General features: G+C 40.5%; 1 protein-coding gene across 21 annotated transcripts in view; it reads right to left on the bottom strand.

Annotated features, from left to right (window-relative positions):
- L3MBTL3 (L3MBTL histone methyl-lysine binding protein 3) overlaps positions 1–23,076 on the bottom strand; it is a 101,649-nt gene extending 78,573 nt beyond the window's left edge. For 4 of the 21 annotated variants that reach the window (XM_081530832.1, XM_081530837.1, XM_081530842.1 and 1 more), the window contains exons 1-3: positions 22,924–23,076; positions 19,266–19,339; positions 983–1,099 (exon numbers count right to left, since the gene is read on the bottom strand). In XM_081530832.1, coding sequence (XP_081386958.1) covers positions 983–1,084 — 102 coding nt within the window. In that variant the 5' untranslated portion in view covers positions 1,085–1,099; positions 19,266–19,339; positions 22,924–23,076. The other 17 variants (XM_081530839.1, XM_081530841.1, XM_081530846.1 and 14 more) reach the window with 13 other exon arrangements.
- Positions 23,077–23,576: the final 500 nt, after the last annotated feature.

Raw genomic sequence — 23,576 nt, 5'->3', positions numbered from 1 at the left:
ACAAACACAAAGTCTAAAGGGCCACAGACAGGTTCAAGGTCCCAGAGATAGGATCAGAGCAAAAGCAAATTAGAAATGAGAGGTGGGTGCTTGCACAACCCTGTTCCATGGGGCAGCAGGTGTGGTCCTGGAGTGGCTCAGGCGGGGGTAGCGGGTGCTGGGGAAAGGGGGCAGGGTGAGCACCTAGAAGAGGAGCAGACTGAAGCACTGCTCTCTGAAGAGAGTTCTCATTTTTACAAAAGCAGTCTCATTTACAGGAAGCACCAGCTTCCGAACAAGTGATTATACAAAATTCCATATTCACAGTTTACAGCATAAATAATTTAAGGGAGGTGAACAGTCCTGTTTATTCAGTATTTTAGCTTTATCCAGTTTTTACATAAAAAAACTAGGACACAGGGAGTGTAGCTTTTCACTTCAATTACAAAGCCCATCACTACAAAACATATACAAAGCTAGGCCTTCTAAGTCTATCACTCTTAAAATTTATTAGCCATAGAAATCCTGAAACGATCTGCTTTGAAATTATACATTAGTTTCTACAAATGAGTACAGATTGCAGAAGGATTTCTTAATCCCCGACCCCAAATGACAAAGGCGTCTGCCAATCCACCGGCAGTGTATTGTCTTGAGAGGCAGAGGAACAAGTATCATATAAAACTACAGCCACTGTGCTTCAGTGAAGAATTTGACTGCAATGCAGGAGACACCAGAGATGCAGATTCAATCCCTGGGTCAGAAGATCCCCTGGAGGAAGGCATGTCAATGCACTCCAGTAATCTTGCTGGGAAAATCCCATGGACAGAGCCTAGAAGGCTACAGTTCATAGGGTCACAAAGAGTCAGGCACGACTGAAGCAACTGAGCACACCTACACACACTTTTGCTTAACTCTTTTAATCCTTATGTCACATATGTGCTCAAATTCATTTTAATAATAAATACAAACAGATATACAATCGTATGCAATACAGACAGCTTACCTTTAAGTCACTTCCTGGTAATGTACCTACTCCATCCTTCCAATCCATAACACTGAATACATCAAATTCTTGACCACTTGTGCTAGAGGCAGATTCAGTCATGATTTATTTTTTAACCTGGAAAAGGAAAAAAGGGCATAGTACCACATAGTCTACATACAAATCAGTTTTTATTTCAGTGGTCATTCCTTCAGTTTCCCTTAACTACATAATTTTCTTGGTCACAATGTCCCACATCCAGAGATTTAGAAATAACTGCTTCAGAAACATTTTTTCGAGTGCAATCTAAAAGTATATTACAGGAGAAAATAAGTTCTAGTTTAAACAAAAAGTACCATGGTAAACCTTTGCCATTGTTAGAAAAGGAATTCACTGTTTCATGGCATAGTCACTTAAAACAAAAAATCTTGATCACATATGGATAGAATTCTTCACCCTCTAAGTTTTTTCTTCCCCCTCTAAGACTTTGAAAAGAGAGTAGATGTGCATAAAGGAGAGTACCCAATATAAAATGTTGAAAAAGAAAAGACAGGCCATTTAGATTAAAAAAAAAAGAAGACGAAAAGAAAAAGAAAATTCAGTCTATTATTGAATGCCATCTACACTAAATTTGTCAATTAAGTCTGTTCTAGCAACACAACAAATACACAGTATGATTGAGTCAATAAATTTATTTAATTTAGTTGAAACAGCTGCCAAACTGATGTTCTTAGAAATAGGAACACAGTCTCAAAATGTAGAGCAAACATAATAGGGCTATGTTAAGATAACCAGTTTGGGTAGCTACACTGTGATAATAATTTTAACTTTCATTTTTAAAAAAAATTCAAAAACAAACTTTTTCATAATCATATACCCACTGGTAGTAGTCTTGATACTGTTATTCTGAGGCTGCTGTCTGTGTGGTTTGGGATAAAACAAGTAAGTAATTACACTGGTGTCACTGACAAGTGGTCAAAGATCAATGGGTCCTAAATCTGAATGGAAGTATCATTATGATTTCATGATGCGCTTTGTTTTAGAAATATGCATATTTTCTAGCTTTGCCCAGACAAACTCTGGAAACAACCACCAGTCAAAACTAATCGCCTAGTGTTCAGACTGTAGTCTCTAAATGCCATTTATCCCAGGTCTTCCCAGAGAAGGAGCTAACTGGCAGCAGGAGATGTGCAAGATGAATCAGGAACATCTTATCAAATTAAAAAGCAAGGAAGCTATCAAAGACAGCAGAGTTCACACCAAAAGGATTCAGAGACCAATCTGAAAAGGCTTCTGTTGGCCAAAGTAAGGATATTAGCTGCAGTGACTTGAAACACATCAAATAAGTTTAAATTATCATGAGTTCACAACGATATTCAAAACCAACCAATCAAGAACACCCCATTGATCTCCTTTTGAGAATACAGGGAACCACTAATTCATTATGGGGAAAAAGAAACAAGGATTTATCCCGACTATATCACGAGACCAATAAGAACTATATCTTAGGGAAATCAAATCATTGGTGAAAGGAAGCTTCCTTTTAGAAAAAAAAATTCTTGGTAATAAGAAGGAATGATAAAACTGAAACATAACCATTTGCAACTTTTAAAATAATGGCTCTAGACAATGACCATCAATGCCTTCTAAGAATACCTACCAAGCCAACACCATCTATAAAGTCTTGCCAGGAAAAACTTACATCAAATCTGATGTGATCAAGTCTATTCACAGGAAATACCATAGACAAAAGAACATGTGAAATCACACCAAAAAAGATATAAGAAGCAAGATACGAGTTGTTCTGGGAACTCCAAGAGGTCCAAGAAGTCAGAATTATTTTCATAAAAATACTAGCACATTATTTGCCTTTTTGACTATGCTGATATTTACACTGATGGGCCAAAGCAATAGTGGATAAACCCGCTGGAGCAGAAGCACCAGCTACAGTAGGAGTCATTTCATTCTTCACCACCACACATTCACAGTCAACAAATGCCAGATTCACTAAAGACCATCTCTGATGAAGTAAAATAATAAATTGTATTAAGTCTTGATATTTGAATATACATCTTTTTAATATTCTGTCTGATGAAAGAGGACTATGCACACAGAGCTCAGGCATGCCACAGTACCATGGCTGTCTCCAGGGAGAGTACTTGTGAACTGTTTGAGATGCAAGCTGAACAAGCTGTTTTTGTTTTTGAATCCCACTTTTACTTTAAAAATTAGGTTTATTCAAGTTTGGATATCTGGAAAATACATTGTCAAAAATAAATGAAAAGAGTTTGTCATGTGAAGGAAAACACTGACAGCATGTTACTAATGATACAACTTGAACATTTTGGAAAACCTGTATGAACCACCATGAACCTGACAGCTTCCCAACAGCTATAGACTTTTCCAAGGAGATGGATAGTGATATTCATGAATATGACCTTTAAAGATACTTAATAATGAAATATGTCATAACTCAGGCAATATTTTCCAAACAACCAATGCTTAAAGTTACAAAATTATGCATGGTTAAAGTGTCCATTCAGAATGTAGGACAGGCCAATGTGATTTTAATGTAACAGAGTACAGAAACCTCATTGATAAGATTTCAAATCACACACTGCAACTAACCTTTAAGAAACTACCACATGTCAAGTTTTGGTATAATATTAAAGAATATCCATCATTAAATGAAAAACTTAAAATATTCCTCCCTTTTCCAACTCCATACCAGTGTGAAGGAGACTTTCTTCACATGCTTCAGTCAAAACAATATATTGCAACTGACTGAATGCAGAAACTGATGGGAGAATTCAGCTGTCTTCTATTAAGCAGACGTTACAGACATTTGCAAAAATGTAATACAGTGTTAACTTTTCTCACCTTTTCTTTTAAATTTTGGAAACTATCATTATATTTCATAAAAAGTGTGCTTGTATATTTAGGTAATCAATTTACTATTGCTATAAGTAATAAATAACCAATATATTTTAATTTCTAATGCAGTAAATATTGATAAGTGTAATACATACAAACAATAGGTCTTTGGGTTTTTCATTTTTTAGAGCATAAAGGAGACTTGAGACCCAAAAGTCTGAAAGCCATTGCTAGACAAGATTAAAAAGTTGTTTTCTGCACATACACAAAAAAAATTTTTTAAGGAATGATAAATAAGCAAACGAAAGAGGAAATCTGAAATTTAGATTGAGACATATTAATCAATCATATTCTGCATTTCATAGATCTTGTTTCAACCCTGATTTAAATTATTTTTTAAAAAAGATTATTAGGTAGGAGGGGAAATATGAATACCAACTATTTGATGATATCAGGGAAATACCGTTGCTTTTTTTAGAGAGATGATGATACATACTTCAAAGAGAGGAGGCCTTCCATGTATTTTTAGAGATACAAATCAAAATTGTGAAATGAAATGCTACAAGGTGAGGAAGTTGCTACAAATTAATTAAGCGGTAAAGTGGTGAAACAAGACTGGCAACATGCTGGAAAACTGCGAAGAGGAGTGAAGGGTCCAGAGTAGTTATTATACAACATCCTATACATCTTAAACACTCAATAGAAAAAAAACAAAAAACCCTGTATTTCTCTGAGTTATAATGTGAGCTATAAAGACTTAGCATTCACGTATGCAAGCTGTAAAGGCCTGAGAAGAATCTATCTAAAAAGCAATAAAAATAAGAAATAAATCAAGACTAATACTGATGTTCTCTATGACTTCTACCTCACTAAATAAACAACAGCAACAAACCTGACATCCCTATTAAATAATGTAGGAGTGGCAACTTTTTCCTGATAGAGTGATAGTATAATTTTCCCCCTGGTGGATAAACGAGGTAAAACCTGAGTGATCCTTCAAAAAGAAACATTTTAAATTTATTAATTCAATCTCACCTTCTTTCAAAAAAGGATTCAAAGCATTAGATAATTTACAAAAATTATTTCATTTCTTTCTTTCTCACAGAAAGATGGGTTCTATTATCCCTCTAGTTGATGTTGGAGAAAGTGAGTTGCAGAGTTCAGTAACACACCCAGAATCATATTTGGTGACACAGTCAGGATTGAACCCAGATCAGCCTGATTCCGACCCTGGTGTTTTTCTTCAACCACTGTCTTTTCCTGTCTCAAAGTCTTATCCCCTCTGAGAATCTGGCTAAGGCTATTTTTCCTTATTTTACTTTCTGGAACAAGAAAATCCAGAAACCAGCTTACTAGGTCTAAAGCTCTTGATGTATACAGATTAGTACAACATGTATCCTTTTAATAAAATGCCATCAAATACATGCTTATTAACAAAATGTCACTGAGACACATATCCAACACATAGATTTCTGGTCTTTTCCTACCTAAAAACCATAAATGTATGAAATTTACAACAGCAAAATCCTGTCTGTGACTAGGAGGAGGAATAGAAAAATAAGAGAAATCTAAAAGCTATCACTGTACAAAGGCTGCAATAAATGTTTGTTATATATTTTAGGAAATAATTAGCATACAAAACACTGGTAATGTTACATAGTATATTCTGCCTATAAGCACATATCTAACATTTATAAAAATTGTTTTCATCCACTGTCTCATTCTTAGGTTTATGGACATTTTGTATAAAATATTCTAGCATAAAAATATTCAATACCTTCCTTTCTTTTATCTAATTTTGAAGTCACTGGCTACTTTCACTATCACATAAATTATGAACGGCTAGTATAGATTAGGCATTTTTTCCACCATCTCCTAATCAGGTAGAACAACCAGAATCCAATATTATTTTAACAGAAGCTGTTTTTATGACACCTTTTTCCTCTTTTTCTGTCTTCTGTAAGTGTGTGATCTTGTATACAAACATACACAGTCTTTTCACGCCAACAAATTATGCTTCTAAGAGTTAAGCAAATTTTTTTAGTACTTAGAAATGCTATCCTTTATATTTTCTTTAATTATCATCTGGCACTATCCCATCATCTCATGTGTAACCTGTATTCCACAGGCCTAAAAACCAGGTAGGTTAAGTCACTCACCATGTAAGTCACAAGCAGTATTTCTCATTGTGCAGAAAAGCACACTCCAAATCTCTTGTTAAGTCTGCTGAGATTTCCTAAGGCAGTACCTTAAATGTGTACCATAATGGGTCCTCTGTTTTATCAGCCAAGATCTACCATTTTTCTCCAGTGCATGCATGTTAAGTTGCTTCAGTCATTTCCTACTCTTTGCGATCCCGTGGACTGTAGCCTGCCAGACCCCTCTGTCCATAGGATTCCCCAGGCAAGGATACTGGAGTGGGTTGCCATGCCCTCCTCCAGGGGATCTTCCCAACCCAGGGATCAAATCCATGTCTCTTGTATTTCCCACATTGGCAGGCGGGTTCTTTACCACTCCAGCCATTGCTGATATCAAAAGGGACAGCTTTGGAGATCAGATTTCCAGGAAATGCACCAATGCAGCTTCTGATTTCCACTCACTTATACTATACCTGACGGTGGCTAATATCAAGGGTACTGACACTCAGCGTGTTCCCTCCAGTGCCTACAGTGCCTCATCAATACTGTAGGTGGAGACCATTACTGCTGGCACCATGCAAATGTATGATACTCTCAAAGTTCCTCCTGTGTGAAACAGTTCACTTTAGTTTTTACTCTTTTTATTACGATTTCCTTGCGTAAGAATCTACAATAGGGCTGGCTGACAGACTAAACGACATTTAACACAGAATTACCTCCTCTGAACAGCACTGAAACATGTATATTACCACATGTAAAATAGATGACCAGTGCAAGTTCGATGCATGAAGCAGGGCACTCAAAGCCTCAAAGCCAGGGCTCTGGGACAACCCAGGGGGATGGGGTGGGGAGGGAGGTGGGAGTGGGGTTCAGGATGGGGGGACACATGTGCACCCATGGGTGATTCATGTCGATGTATGGCAAAACCCACCACAATATTGTAAAGAAATTATCCTCCAATTAAAATAAACAAATAAATTTTAAAAAATTACTTCCTTTTTCTCTCCTGCTCCACCCCCTGCCTCTAAACCAAAGCAGTGCAACTTGACTCTCCCTTAGAATCACGTATCAAATGGATACACTTCCCCAATCTCTCATGCAAAGAAATTCCTGGAAGCCCTGGCTTACCATGTACCACCAGGAATCTAGAAACATTAGGTGGTAATGAAATTAGTTAATTATCTTGTATTAAAGAAAATCCTGTAAGAGTATGGAGATGCGGGCCCTCTCATACACTATGGTGACATTATTGATTGAAACAACCTCCACTCTATGGAAACCAATTTTCAAGAACATATCCTCCAATTCAGCCCTTCTACCTCTAGAAATTTATCCCACAGATACTTGCACATATGTATAAAAAACGTAAAAGGTGATTCATGGACTATAGCACTGCCTGTAATGGCAAAAAACTGGAAACAACCCGACTGTCCATCAGTAAAGGAAAACTGTGGTACATCCATACAATAGTATAAAATGCCACTGTAGAAAACCATGAGGAAACTCTTCACATTCCGATACAGATTAAGCTCCAAGATACAATCAATACTACTAATTTTACATAAGTTATAAAAACAGTGTGATACAATTTGTGTAAGACAAATGGGGCATATATCAATATGGGTAATGCTTATATATGCATAGACTATCTTTACATGGATTTGTCAAAAGCTGGTTAACACTGCGTGCCTCCAGGAAGGGGCAATGGTTGGTTGAAAGACAGTCAAAGGGTGGGAACCTACTCTCTGTGGCCCCTTTAGCACCTGTTGAATATTTAAATGTGTATTTTTTTTTTAAGAAAAAAATTACATAAACAAATGCATTTTAAAATTCTATTTCATATTTATTTAAAATACGCTATGTTATGAAAGGTGTTTCTCCTTACAAAAATATTTAGCTTCTTATTGATGTCAACAATTGAAGCCATAGCCTGGAAGGCACTAAGGAAAACTGACTTCCCCAAAGCTCTTGTGTAATTTAACTAGTAGGTATTTAACTACATACACAAATGTATCAGCTCCACAGATGGATGGAAAGAGAAAGGGTTGATTGAGGGTTCACTTCTCCACAACTCAGGTTATCACAAACAAACAGTAGATCCCTGGCATTTGCAGACTATCTTGATTTCTACCACTCATGAGCGACAGCTGAAGCTCCGACGACATTTAGTAATTTGCCATTTTGCAGAGACAAGATTCTGAATCACACACACCATGAACTGAGGGGCCCGGCCACGGTCCAGGTGTGCTCTGAGTCACCGTGCTTTGTCTGAGTGCTCCAGCCACTGTAAATAAAGTGATAACAACTGCTTCTAGTGAAGAAATGAAACAAACAAAATGAACTGCTAGTTGATTCTAGTGTTGATGATAGAACAAGGAGAACATGGAAATGTTTATGAAAGTGATAGGTCCCAGCCACAAAACAGAAGTTTCAGATAAATTAAACACTGAAATGTCAAATGCAATGATGACTCAGACACACTGTGTGAACAAAACTACCGAATGCTCCAAAAGGAAATAAGTAGAAAAGATGTGTGAATTTGTTTCAATAAGTGCTCTAGACAGTACAAAAATTGCTCATCAAGTAAGATAAGTAGTTAAGGTCTAGAGAGATCATTTACATTACCCAGTTATACTTTAGCAATCTGAAGGGAAGAATTATGTGCTACAATGATTTTTTTCAGGTTGTGGGCTGGCGATGGTTGTGGGCTATATCCATCATAAATGTCAAGAATCTACTCTATCTTATTTTGACTGGAGATAAACAGAGTCCTTCATAATCCTCTCTTTATATGATTCCTTTGCTCACATCTGCCAGGAGAGGATAAAATGGCGGCTCAGAGTTGGGGGCAGAGACTCCCCATGCCTGCACTTGTGTAGCACATTCAAGGTGAAGAGGCTGCCTGGGGCTGAGATGAAGAGAAGATAACAGTCTCTTGGAAGATAAGCAACCCAATCCGGTAGCTGCAACACAAAGTGAGAGAGTGGGCCTTGCCTAGAAACTAAAAGTCTGGATCTGCAGATAAGGTCAGTATTAAAGATTACTAAGAAAGGGTACTAACTGCAGCCTGGCCATTCCTGCTCAAACCATTGTTTTCAAAATAGTAGAGTATTTACAAGAACAGCTAATGTTCACTAACGCCAGTTAAACAGTTTTAATATTTTTAAATAGAGTTGTTTTTTTAGAATTCCATTTTATAGCTACTATTAACAGGTACAGTTTTCAAAAGTAAGTTACAGAGATAACAAGGCCAAGAGCTGGGAGTAGTTGTAAAATGGGGGTAGGCATTACCCCAGAAGCAGCATCTGAGAATCAGATTTAATTCTATCACTCAGAGAGATAATGGGACTAAGTGAGATCTCAGTGCCTGGTGTCAATGAACTAAACACATCAGTTTTTGGTTTAACAGGGCAATGTGTCTTTTGTGAAGAGTAAGTCAGGAATGCTAACCCTTAAATCATGACCATGAAAGAAATAAAAATGACAGCTCTGCAGAAGAGTGAGACAATAATAAGAAAAGTCAACCTCCACGGCGGGGATTCAATGCTCTGTTGCTACAATGCCCACATGAATACCATCAACTGAAGCTGGCTTTTGGTTCACTTTGTAGAAATCATCAACCACTCACCAAAAGCTGTCTCTGGCACATTGTGACATTCTCAAAAAATAAGTCTTAAGCATCATCTTTAGTAATATCATCGAAAGGGCCTCTGCCCACTGCTAAACCCATATAAAAATGGTGTATAAAATTGCTGAGCCTCCCTCTCCCCACCCACCCTGCTCCTTGTCATCCTTTCACAGACGCAAATCAAACACTTCATGCATCATCCTCAAAACTTGCCACACTCTCTCAAGTTCCTCTCTCCATCCCCTGCCCTTTCCTAAACGAGCCATGACCTTCCTTTCCTCCTCTTCAGTTCACTTTCCAAGGCTTGACAATGCCCTGTTCTGTGACTTCAGACCAACTAACCCCTTGAAGCCTCAATTTCCCCATCTATAAAATGTGGGTGATAACAGAACTTTTCTTCGTTGCACATGGTGAGGATTGAATGACATGAGTCAGGTAACAAAGTGCCTACTCCAAAGTTAGGCAGTCAATAAAATCTTAGCTGTCTGTTATAGTTACCTGGTTTAACAATTATTTGAGTTCATGAGAATTGCTCAGTGACCTTAAAAAATTAAGTCACTGGCATTTTTTTCCCCCTTTCCCTTCATTTTATTTCAGGGGCGTCTCTTATGGTAAGCCACTTGTGTTCAAAGCTCCATTAGAAGATGTCAACATTACAACATAGAAATAGATGTTGTGTTGTTAATAACAATAATCCCTCATATTTACATGTCTCTAGAAATGACTAGCTTTCTTCAAGGAACAATTCCTCTAAAGTAATGGAGAAGGATTTGCCACGTAGGGAGGGAGCTGGACCCGAGGGCAGGGGTCTCTTCACCATCACGCTGGGCTGGCAGCACACTGTGGACCAGGCTAAAGCAGGCTGACAAGACTAAGATGAAAGGCTAGGGCAACCTGTCCCAGAGACTGCTCCTCAGAACTTATAGGAGACCATTTCTGCGTGTCCTGTGACCCAAGTTTTGAGGTGATGGAGAAATGTAACCTCTGGGTCTTTGGGAGATGGATGGCACACATCAGCAGCAATGCAGCTACCTGTGAAGCACTGAATCCAAGTTTCCCACAGTCACTTTGCCTTATAGCTCTGTCATCACAGTCTAGCAAGTCCCATGGAACCCCTTTTCAGAAAATGCTGAACTATGGAAAATAAATTCAAGAAATAACATGAGAACAGGCAGTATTTTACAGGATAGAAGTCATTCATCTCCAGGTTAGAAAATCAACTACAGAGATGCTATGTTCTGGTTGAGCTCCCAGTCTGCATCCACGTGTTGAAATCTGTAGTATCTAACACTGGGGGGAAAGTCCTGGGGACCGAGAGTCCAGGCCCAAGAAAGTGATCCTGAGAAAGACATGGCCCCGCCTTTTAAGGTCTATCTACGGTTTTCTGATTTATTCTCTGATGCCTTCCTATGCACTTTCATGACACCTGAGAGGTACACAGGCTGTAAAGGGGGAACTCACATATTTATAAATACACGGCCACGTAAGGGGAGTCAGACAAAGTCAGTACGCCTAAGCCACTCTAGAGATACAGACATAGTGGGGTTGGAGGGTGTCTTCTACACTTTGTCATTTTAAAGGGTCTTACCAACACTAGCCTATTTGACCCTAACAGCTATCTTTTAAGTTGGCCAAGAATTGTTGGCCTCATTTTACAGATCTGTGGTGATCTTTTACCAAACCAATAAACAGACTTTCACCTCCCCAAACAGAGACCCTCAGACTATAGCACAGTGCCCAACACAATGTATTTTAGTCGATAAAGAAGCCAATCTAATGTAAAGGTGAAAAGTGCATAGGAAGGCATCAGAGAATAAATCAGAAAACCGTAGATAGACCTTAAAAGGCGGGGCCATGTCTTTCTCAGGATCACTTTCTTGGGCCTGGACTCTCGGTCCCCAGGACTTTCCCCCCAGTGTTAGATACTACAGATTTCAACACGTGGATGCAGACTGGGAGCTCAACCAGAACATAGCATCTCTGTAGTTGATTTTCTAACCTGGAGATGAATGAATTCTATCCTGGGTTGAATCCTTGCTGCACAATTTACTAGCTGAATAATCTTGAGCATGGTACCCAACCTCTCTTGAGCCTTGGCTCCTTCATCTAAAAAATGAATAGGAATATCTACTTCATAGGGATTTAATTTTTTAATTGTGCATGTTAAAGTGCTTTGTACTTTGTGGACACTCAGTCCACAACAGCTACAGTTATTTTGAAGAAAAGAAACAAGTTGCTCTCCAGTGTCCACATTCCCTGCAAGCATGAGTTTACCAGATGTCTGAATATCTCAGGGCAGAGGAATGATAACTGTACAAAAGCTAATACCTTTGCACCACAAAGTTCTATTAGATTTCTCCAGAGTCTAGAGGTAAAGGTGGAGAAAAGTGGGAGTTAAGAACTATGGTAGGACTCTGGGATTTCACAAACAAGTAAAATTTCAAAATGAATTTAGGAAACTGATGAAAAGTCAGCAAGTATTGGTTTTTCCAAGCTCTTATAAAGAAAAGAACACTCTAACAATGAGAAAAGTATGAAGGACATAATCTCTGAACAACGACCTAAGACTAAGCCACTGGCAACCTTACTGTGACATTTTTGCTGAGGAGGCATAAAAGCATCCTCGCATATCAACTCTGGTTCCAGGACCTGCTTTCAAGAAAGCTAACACAGAGGCAAACAGAAAGCACTGTTGAGAGATCCCAGTAAGAGGCCTATAGCAAAAGGAGAGATGAAAGCTATGGATCCTCTCCAAAGGGGACTCAAATGACTACAGTGAGTCTTTCTCTGTACAAGTACTGGAACACGGGTATGTAAGATGCCAGAAGAACAGGGGCTGAAGGGAGACTCTGTATTCCAATAACAGTACTTGCTACATCATATCATGATCCTTTCTTACAGGAGGTTTTGGAGGAAAGAGACTTTGATTTATTCATTTCATTACCCTCATGTGAATATCCACAGTAGGCATCAATAAAAATTTATCACATGATCGAACAAAAGAGAAGGGGAAAATGTAACAGACTAATTGTGGGCAAGGACTGGGGAGAGGGAAAATCAGAAACAGATCTTCATTTGTCCATCTATCTCATATTCTCCAAAGAAAATTCTAACAAGAAGGCTGCTAACTATTTATTTACCTCTTTGGCAAGAGGATAACTCTCCAGGTCCAAGAAACCCTCCTTATTTAAGTGTCAGAGAAGAACACATCAAAAGAAGTTAAATTCAAGCCTCTTAAACAGGCTTATTCAATAAGGATAAGAGAAAAATCTAAACTCACTCTTGAAGCATCTCTCAACAAATATTTTGCTACAAAGAAATATTTTCCTTTCAAATCAAGCATGACAGATACCAGCTTTGATATTCCAGTAACCCTGACTGATAAGAACTCTGAATCGCACACATACTGGAATTGAGATCTGTTGTGGAGAGATGTGAATTCTGCCCTGAGGGCCCAAGTTCATAGATTTTTTTTAGGCAGGTAGAACTGTAGATGACTTCAATGTTAAAACTGAAATCTCAATAGCATCAAGAACAAATTCTTGAGAATCTGGGTTTTCTGTCCCTATCTATGTTCATATAGTAGATGTCTAAGTGGCAGCTAACCTAGGCTTCCTTTATATATGAAATCAGTTATTAGGACGGTTCCTTCTTGTTGATATTTTTTCATGAAACACCTCCCGCCCCTGTATCTACTACTAGTCATGTTTTAATGAAAATGACTCTATTTATAACATATCGATGGCTTATCTGATTTCCTACCTTTTCTGCTATGAAGATTACACGCAAAGGGGTAGTCACCAAAGGCAACCTTTACAAAATCTCAACTTCCTGCCCTTCCGTTTGTTACTGTAAGAAGGATGAATTGTTTGAGAATCTGTGGCCTTAACCTACTTACTTCCTCTAAAGGAGGAACAGAAAATGAAAAATGCCTTTCAAGAAAAAAAAAATGTATATAGAAAATGAAATCACAAACTGACATTAACAGTCTTGTGGCATATTTAACACACTCTCTTTGAATGCTTTTATTTGAAGTTCATTTTCAATGTACAGACTATGAGATACTCAATTTGAGGCAGAAATATCCTGAAAAGTGGTATAATGTCATCCATACACTTACACTAGTAGGGTAATAATAGAAATTTTACACCCATTAGAGGGATTCAAGGGCATAAAAAGAGCAAGAACCTGTCTCACAGAGATATTTCCATGCTTATGCAAAATATGCACGAGCTTAAATTTTAAAAGAAAACTAAAAGTAGTATCTTGTTCTTTTTTCTTACTTCACTTCATAATTTTTAAATGCTAAATGTAGTACATTCTTTTTTCTTATTCTGCTTCATATTTTTATAGAACACAGAGCTAAAATTAAAAGATTTACACTTGATTTCTTTTGCCTATAATAAATTAGATTTGTCCAGATTTTATTTCTGTCACAGAAGTCATGTCTACAGGCTTATCTTGATAACCCTTTGCAGCTAAACTCCTTATCAACAGATTGAACAGCCAGGCTTCAAATCTTCCAAATAAGACCACAAAGCAATGGGGTGAAATTATTTAGATCATTTAACAACCAGACCAGGGACTTCAATTCACAGTTCAGTGTTCAGTCAGTTTAACAGATGGGGGAAAAGTAATCAACTGATTTTGGTGCCTCAACCATCCTACTCAAAGTGTTCCAGTAACTGAACTAGTTTAATTCTATAAAAGCATACATAACATCAAGCCGTGGCCCAATCTTGAAAGGCTCCAACATACAGCAGGTGCTTAAAAAAGTTTGTTGGATGATAGAGCTTCAACACAGAAGAAACAGTCCATCACCCTATAACCAACGCCTGCAACAGCACCCTTCAAAGTTAAGACTAAAGCTCTGCTTGATGGACCATGACTCAGATAAAAGAAATGTCATATGACTCCCACTATAAACCAGAACCACCTAATGAATCAAAGACTCTTCACTTTATTTTGTAAATGGGCCTACTCTTCTGGTTAGAGCATAATATCAGTAATTATCCCATTTTGGTGAATATATTCTTAGTCATATTCCCTGGTATCTTTTTTTAAACTTTGATTCTCACACTCTACATTCGTCCCTGTCTCCAGCTTCTCAACATTATTATCTCTATCCCTCATTTCTAATTTTTTTTATGATCAATAACTTCTATCATGTTTTGAGTTCACAAAATGGTAAGCTTAGGTCCCATTCTTTTGATTGATGATTAATTGATTTAAACTTAATTTATCAATTAATTTAAATTAATTGATAACAAACCCTACTGCCTTATCAGGTCTCTTCCTGCAAAGAACAGATGAAACCTTTTTATACATAAGCCCAGTAATTACCAAACTTAATCTCAGTAATGTTTTGTTAACAGCTAATGATCATTTCAAGGCCATGAACTAGAGCAAGGTGTTCTTGTCAGTACAACTAAGTCTTTTCTCAACTTTTAAAAAGGGAGGAAGAAAGATGAAAGTGAAGAAATGGTGTTTTCTTCCCATCATTTTTTTCTTACACCTGTATGCTATTGCTCATCTTAGTGAACCACCGTGTAAAAGCAAATATATTCCTCAAAATCTGGAAATGTGTTTTCTTGGAAATATTGTAAGAATTACTATTTCAAAAATTAGAAAGTTAAAGACATAACAAAACAAAAGCCAGTGTCATTTTCCCTTGTCCCAGCCCTTCCAAACTGCACGATATGAACTTACACAAGTTACTAAGTATCTCTGAGCACCAGTTTCCTCTAAAAGAGAATTAATAATACCAAACACTCAAGGTTACTGAAAGTATTAGGGATAACGCTGTTAAAACAGTACCTGGGCATACAGAATGCACTCAATAAGTTTCTGTTAGATGAATGAGTGAATGAATGAATGAAAGCAAAATATCCAGCTTAACGCTTGACATTCAGAAGGTGCTCAATATACAATTACTTTGACTATATTAACACTTCACAGTATTTTGCAAAGGGCACCCCATGTTCCAGGTCCCTACGTCAGGGACACACTTACTGCCACAGCCAGCAGTACAACCATAGTACCCACTGCATTTACCACTACCTTTCACTACTAGCACTGAACCACAACTTTGTTTTGGTAATTATCATTGTATGTGTATGGATTATCTCCTCAATAGACTATAAACACACTGAGGCCAAAGATTGTTGCTTTCTTCGTAGCCCCAACAAAGTCATTTATTTCATCCTATTCTATGCATTAATTATGGAAAGCACTTTCCAACAGAGTTACAAAGATACCCAATAAATATCTATTGACTGACATAAAACACTGACTTGCAGAAAGAATAGTAAATAATAATAATAAAGCTTTATTACTGGGTTGGCCAAAAAGTTCATTCAGATTTATCCGTATGCTGGTACATAAAAACCCAAATGAACTTTTTGGCCAACTCAGTCTAATACACATGTAATTCTTTCAATCACTACCCTAGTCATTAACTATAAGTCCACTTCTGAGGAAGAAACTGGAGGTGCATCCAGAATCAGTCAACTTTACACAAGTGCCTCTCAAAAGTCCTTATTCTTTCCTGCAAACCACCCTGTCTTTTAAAAAAGGACTTCAAGGCTTTTCAGTTTGACTTCATAAATCAAACTCCCAGGGTAAGGGTGTAGGGAACTCCTCAAGAGCAAAGACCTAGTCTTTCAGTGTTCAGCACTGTAAGAGTTCAATAAAAATCAGTTAACTAGTAGAACTATCACTAGAGGAATTATTCAGGTTACCTGACTTTGGTACACCAAGGGTACCCTTGTCCACACTACCTAAAATATTGGGTTGGCCAAAAAGTTCATTCAGGCTTTTCTGTACCATCCTATGGAAAAATCCAAATGAACTTTTTGGCCAACCCAATAATTTCTTTTGTAAATTTCCTGTCCTAACTGCATCTATTATAAATAGCCTTGGTTGATATATGTATTTCTTAGAAATAAACTATCAAACAAAACAGTGGAATTATTTAAGAACCAACCTTCAATTACGCAGGGACTAATTAAACAAGACCTATAATTCTTCTTTCTTTCACTATTGGGTTTCTAGGTTCTTAGAATATTGACTGGATAATTTACAAGATAAGAGAGATAAGCTAAAACTTGTGCGAGTTTGACAAATTCAGTATTATTAAACTGAAAGCAATGATTTATAATTTTCCTTTTTGTATCTAGATAATATATAGTTGATTAGGATTAGAATAAAGCAGCCAAGAGTTCTAGAAAACATAGAGAGGAAAAAGCCCAACAGGGAGCACCCCCGAAATTCACAGTCATTTGCAGGGCCCAGTTTCTAGTCCCTATAGTTTAAATTCTTACTACTCCAGTTACCTATTTTGTCATCTTCATTTCCCAACAGACTCATGCAACTAAAATATTAATTACAGTACATAAATTTCCCTCACACCAACCCCTCAACTTTCACCACCCTACAATTTCCACAATTTGGTATTATTTTATATTTAAGTATTTGTTTCACCAACTCCTACCTATTAAATGACTACCTTGAGATAAACAAAACACAATTTGTATTCAGCACCATTTTAAAAAGTGGTCTCCTCCCTCAAGAAAGCCATAAAAGAGAAACTACTATTTTCCTAAAGAAATGAAATATCCCCTGAAAGCATTGTGGCAAGTCCATATAATATGTATACCAAAAACTAAATCAATTATTTTAGCCAAGAATTAAATCACTCTGTTCAGCTTTTAAAAACCTACCTTCTGTTCTGCCCTTTTCACAAAACCTGGCTAAGGTAAAATGATAATATGACTACCAAATATTTGAATAATTCTTCATAGTTCTCAAAACCTTATTTGATCCTTTCAACAAAGACACCAAGGCAAGCATTGTCACTCCCATTTTCCAGAAGGGAAAATCTAGGCTAAAAGAGTTAAAGTGATTTACACAAAGTGGTATATTTAGTGGCTAAACTGTCCTCTGATTCTTATTCTAGCACTCTACCTACAATCACAATGATTCCCTAAATGAAGAAAAATAACCACTGTCTTCCACTCAGCGTATCTGAACATGAAACTAACCATCCTAGGAAACACACTTCACTCTCTCTGAACTCTACTTCCATCTGCGTGATCTTCTTGTCTGCAGTTTCTGCTGCATCACCTAGATGGACATCTATTTATTTTGCTATTTATACTTCTCAAGGTGATCCACAAGCAGAAAATGACAATAAATTCCTTTTTGACAATCATTTTTATAGTGGTATTTATTCAGTTTTGACATCTAGACCACATCTACCATGGTTATACTGTGGCTCAGTAAGGACTGTTAGTCCTCACAGACTTAAGAGAACAAACTTCCGTTACCAGCGGCAGAGAGTGGTGGGAAATGATGGTTAGGGAGTTCGGGATGGACATGTACACACTGCTGTATTCAAAATGGATAACCAGCAAGGACCTACTGTACAGCACAGGGACTCTGCTCGATATTATGTGGTGGCCTGGATGGGAGGGGACTCTGGGAGAGAATGCATAGATGTATATGTATGGCTGAGTCGCTTTACTGTGAAACTGAAATTATTCACAACATTGTTAATCAACGACACTCCCATATAAAATTCAAAAATTTTTTAAAAAGGATTATTAGTCCTGCTAATTTTTGTTTTCTTTTGTTTTGCCAAACAAGAATTAGCAACTCCTTTAATACCTGAGACAGAGAAGGAAAATGAAATGAAGCAGAAAAAGAAAGGGAACGATTAAAAAAAAAACAGTTCTAAAAAGTAGAAGAGGCTTCCTTCCCTCGTGGCTCAGTGGTAAAGAATTCACCTGTCAATGCCGGGGACTCGGGTTCCATCCCTGGGTTGGGAATATCCCCTGGAGAAGGCAATGGCAACCCACAGTCCCTGGGACAGAGGAGCCTGGTGGGCTCCAGTCCACGGGGTCGCAAGAGAGTCAGACATGACTTATTGACTAAACATCATCATCATCAATAGCAGAAAAACACTACAGTCACACAAATGTACTTTCACGTTCTACCCAGACAGGGTTCCCTTTTGCCTGAGAGTAGGCCTTGGATTACTGGAGACTAACCAGCACCCTCCAAAATTACCAAAGAGATCTTTATTGGGCAGCAGCTGTATTGCTTGTAGTGATACGCTTAAAAGTTGACAAGTTTATGCTAACACACTGGAAATTCACTGTCACACTATGACATGATATTTGGCACACGTCCTCCCACCGTAGGATTTGAGCCATAGAAGATAAGTTACTTAAATGTGTCCAAACATCTTATTGGAAGTATCACCTACAAAATTTTACCAAGTTCCAGAACTTTTCACATCACAGTGTACTTATACAACAGCTATATTAATTCACAATTGCTTTATTCTAGATTTCCCACTTTCTCAACTCCAAAGAATAAAACTATTTACTTTCAGTAAAGAACAGGTACAATTGAAGTGTGAATTAAGAATCCAGTAAAAAGCCAGTCCAAAGATTATCCAGAACAATCTCTTAATTTTTCATAATGTTTTAATTGGAGCTTCAGTCACACTCAGCGTCAAGACTTTCATGAATTCAAAGCATCCCTTTCAAAATGATGTTTTTCTGCCAACCCTGTTCCACAGTCTCCTTCCTTAACCCCAAATGCAGCTTTTAATATTTGCAAGTATATCAAGCAATTTGTTTCAACACACAGCTCTTACCTAGTGGCAGTGAAGAAATAATTATCTGATGGTCTTTAAGACTGTAGTTCACCCTCAAGACTTCTCCTGGAGGTCTATCATCAATTTAAAGAGAAAAGAAAGAAAATCAAAGTATTGTCATTTTAAAAAAGAAGCCTTGAAACTCATAGATAATAAGTTCAAATTCTGAATTACTGACGTTGCATAATTTTGTACACTACCACTTAATATGTTACAACACACACACAAATAAATAAACTAGTTTTGGATGAGGTGAAATTGATTTTACATTTATATCACTGCCTTACCCTAAATTCCCCTGTTCAAGTCTCTTCCCTTGTATGACAAGCAAATGAAAGTTACCAGGATCATTTGATTCAATTTTAATTTCTCTCACTGCTTCTCTTATTTAAAGTTACCATACAGAACACACCAAGCAGAAGAATAGATACTATGTAAGCAAGTTTTGTCCATATATTTAAGTGTTTAAATCCCAAATTATACAAAGTATTCAGAAATAAGTCTTAATCAGTGAAACAAAATTACACTCTTGGAGCTAAATGGGGTCATTTATTTTATAACTATATATGACTATGTGCTTAAGAAACGAAATAAGGCCTTAAATTATATTTACTAGAGAATAAAATGATTAGCTCATATAAAATGATTTTATCTGAGTCTTTTCAAACACAAGTGTTTTTCATTTTTTGTTTTAAATATGTATTGCACTTCGTATTTTTATTAACACTCAAATGAAATTATCCACTGTCACTCCTGATTAAAGGCTGATCAAATGTATAGACAATGACAAATATTAAAAAAAAAAAAAAAATCAAACAACTGCGTCTAATCCAGAGAGTGACCCGATCTCAAATCCCAGAATAAAAGCCAAGTGTTTTTCCCATAGAAGTCATGAAGATCGGAAGGTTCTACTTTCCCATAGAAGTACCCCAATTGGAAGGCTGGGTCCTTAGATTTCATTTGCTCTCCGATTTACTAAACTTTCTATTTCTGATCAGCATCCTCTCATACAACATCTGGCCCCTGGCTCAGGTCGTCTAATCACTTCCACGTCTGAACGGACTACGTAGCTAAAAAGTAAAGGCCAAAGTTTGCTCTCGGCCTTCCGAACTTAAAGACGCGTCTAACCACTAGAGGTCTCCCCTTGGCCAGTTTTGCACGTTCGCTATTTTGCTGCACTTGAAACTTTCCGGAGAAATGCTCTACTCGAGTCAGTGTTTTTCTAAAAACTTGCGCAAAAATCCACGCGACCGAGCTAGCCAGTACGGAGACTCTCGGGCTCCCCACAGCAATAAAGCTATCACAAACAACATTCTAGGAAAATTAAAATTCGACGCACTCGCTCCAGCTGCTCCCCCCCCCATTCTTATTTCTCATCTCAGTTTCCCTTAACTTAAACTTAGAACAATCAAAAATCTATTTTTGTTTCGGTGCACTGTGAATGATCTCTAACGCATTTTTTTTGTGGCAGTAGACCCGAGGTGGTCAAGGAGCCGGCCGAGGGATGCAGGGAGGGGGGGAAGGGCCGTGCTCGCAGCGCCCGAGGAAGTTGCATAAGGAAAGAGACTCCGTTTTTTGGGTCCCCTCAAAAAATCGGCGGGGAGGGGGAGGAAAAGGAAGCGGGGGGCGGGGGGAGGAGGTAGGAGGGAAACTGAAGCGACGTTTACCTTCGTCTCCCCGTGGAAGGGTGGGGTGAGAGCCGCAATCTTCGCGACCCCTGAGGGCGGCTCGTCACCCCCACGTCTCTCCAAGCGCAGACGGACAAACAGATACCCCTACCCCTCCGCGGGGAAGGCGGGGAGCAAAGTGCCCGCTTTTAAACTTTCTCTCACGGTCGCGCTGGGGCCGGGCTTCGCCCAGAGAGGGTGGGGGAGACAGGAGGGCCTTTTTCTTTCAAGGTAATTAAAGTTTTACCACCAGCACGAAAGTTGCGCCCTCCCCCAGCCCGTGCCACCGTACCCCCCTCCCCCGCCTCCAGGGCTCCCAAGTTTTCCTCCCTCTCCCCCCCCCGCCCCCGCCACCAGCTCGCGGGGCGCGCGGCGGATGCCTCGGCTCCTGCGCTTCCCCGATCTCCACCCCCGCCGGCCTCTACTTCCCCCCACCGGGCCGCCGCGGCGCGAGGACGGCCGGCCGGGCCCAGGACGCTAGTGTGCAAAACCCATTATTCCGGAATGGCACACGCACGCGGCGTGAGGCGGGCGGCGGCCCCGCCTCGGACCCCTCTCTGCCTCCCCAATATAAGGACGGCGTAAACAAGTTGCAGGAAAAGCAGCCCCGCGCCTCCCCCTCCCACCACCCCAACCCGCGCCCGCCGCCCCGGCGCGGCCGCGGCCGCTGCCTCCCGACACACGCCCGCGCCCGCACCCGGCCCGGCGCGGCGCGGCACGGCGCGGGGCGAACGCCGCGACGGCGCGGGCTCCCGGCCCGGCCCGCGCCCTGCGCCCTCCCCCGCGCGGACGGCCGCCGCGGGCCCGCGCCGCCTCGCTTCCCGAAGCACTTTCCTGCCTCGGGCAGAAATAAACCGGAGGGTTTATTTTTGTGCAACTTTCCCAAAATGGCGGAAATTGGAGCTGATCTATATGAAATTCTCACACAGTCGGTCGGGAAGTGGGAGGCGGCGAGGAAGAAAACGCAAACTCTCGGCCGCCGAGCCCGCCGCGGGTCCGTGAGTGTGTGCGTGCGTGTGAGTGTGCGTGTGCGCGGTGGGAGTCGGGGAGGCCTTTCCGCCGCGCACACACACAGAGCACACGCCGGGGAGACGCGCCTGCACATTCAACCAGTCCATTCTCCGCAGCCCGAGCGGGGAGAAAGTGGCCCGGCCTCTTTTCCCACTGCCTCGGTCTCCCGTACTTGTACTTCTCGCGCTCGCTCGCTCGCTCTCCGGTGCGCGCCCGGCACAAAGGCCACACGGGCGGAGGGGGCCGCAGGGGCGGCGCGCGGGGCTTGCGCCTCCCGCCGCACCGATACGCGGCCCCGGCCACCCCCGCGCGCCCCCCCCAACCCCCGCCGCCGGCGCCCCCCGCCTCGGCCGCCGCGCTCGCCGCCCGGGCTGCGGCTCCGCGGCGCCCACTCGGGCACGCACCCCGGCGGAGCCCGGCGCCGCCGCGCTCCCCACCCCGCGCCCGGTGTCATGAAAGCGACCAAAGTGACAAGCTCGGGGGGCGCGGGGGAGGGGGCCCACACGCATCCCGCCGCCTGCGCGCGGGCGAGAGCCCGACGCGGCCGCCTCGCCCCGGCTCCCTTCCGCACGGCCCCCCACACCCTTCCCCGTGTGCGCGCAAAGAAAAAAATACAAGTCTCTCCTCCCCCCATTTTTTCCTTTCTCTTTTCTCTCTCTTTTGTTCCTCTTTCACACTCGCACTCACTACTTCAGAGTGAGATGCCCAGAGACTCCCCCTCCAGCCGTTTCCGAGTCACTTGCCCACTTTTTTCCCCCAGGATTAAGTTTTCTTCTCTTTCCCAGAGGCGCAGAGAACTGGGGGAGAAACCCCTTCTGTCCTTTCCCCTCCCCTGATCTGTTTCACAAGACGAGGGTGCGCTTCCTTCTCTGTAGAGGTCTCTTAACTTTCATCCTCACCTAGGAAAATAAATGAATGGGCTTTGGCACGGACAAATCTTCAGATTAATTAGAGATTAGATCCGATCAACCGCTTCTTACCCCCAAATTTTCTCTTTTTTTTTTCTCCGTCTCACGAGTAGTCCTGACAAATGGTCCAGGGCTGCGGGCGCAGTGCGCATGTGCGCGTAGAGTCAGGGCTGGGGAGAGGGGAAACTGCGCTGGTGCCGGTGCCGCCGTGCCGCCGCCGCTGCCGGGGAGGCTCGCGCTGGCTTCCCTGTTAATGCTGCTGCGCCTTCGCCGCTGGAAAGCAGCATTAAAGCCGGTTGGCAAATGCAGCAGCCCGCAGATCCTGTTTCAGGTGCATCTTTTCAATACCCTTGTCACCAGCTCAGAGCTGGTTCCAGAACAATCAAAACAAATATGAAAGACTGCTAAGGTGATAGATTTCTTTGTCTATTTTCCACTTTACTTTTTTTTAAAGGGCATTTCTCAGAGCAGCTGATCCACCATGTACTGTTAAACGTATGCTTTCAGCCATTAAAGAGTGGGCCTTGGTCTTACAAAAACACAACCTAAAGGCTAAACGCATGCTACAGGTCGGGAAAAATGAGAAATAAAGTTTTAAGCTCCCCCCCACCCCACCCCCCTACACACAACCTCTCTCTCTTAGAGGACTGGAAGAATGCATTATAAAGTGTGCATGTAAAGTGTCCGCGTGCCTTGCGTTTCTTAAGTGTTGGTCTTTATTGACA

This window comes from Giraffa tippelskirchi, chromosome 9, assembly GCF_054371585.1.
Source record: "Giraffa tippelskirchi isolate mGirTip1 chromosome 9, T2T-mGirTip1v1.2.pri, whole genome shotgun sequence".
Classification (NCBI taxonomy): domain Eukaryota; kingdom Metazoa; phylum Chordata; class Mammalia; order Artiodactyla; family Giraffidae; genus Giraffa; species Giraffa tippelskirchi.
The sequence above is the reverse complement of the archived record's forward strand: the minus strand, read 5'-3'. Positions and strand labels throughout refer to the sequence as shown.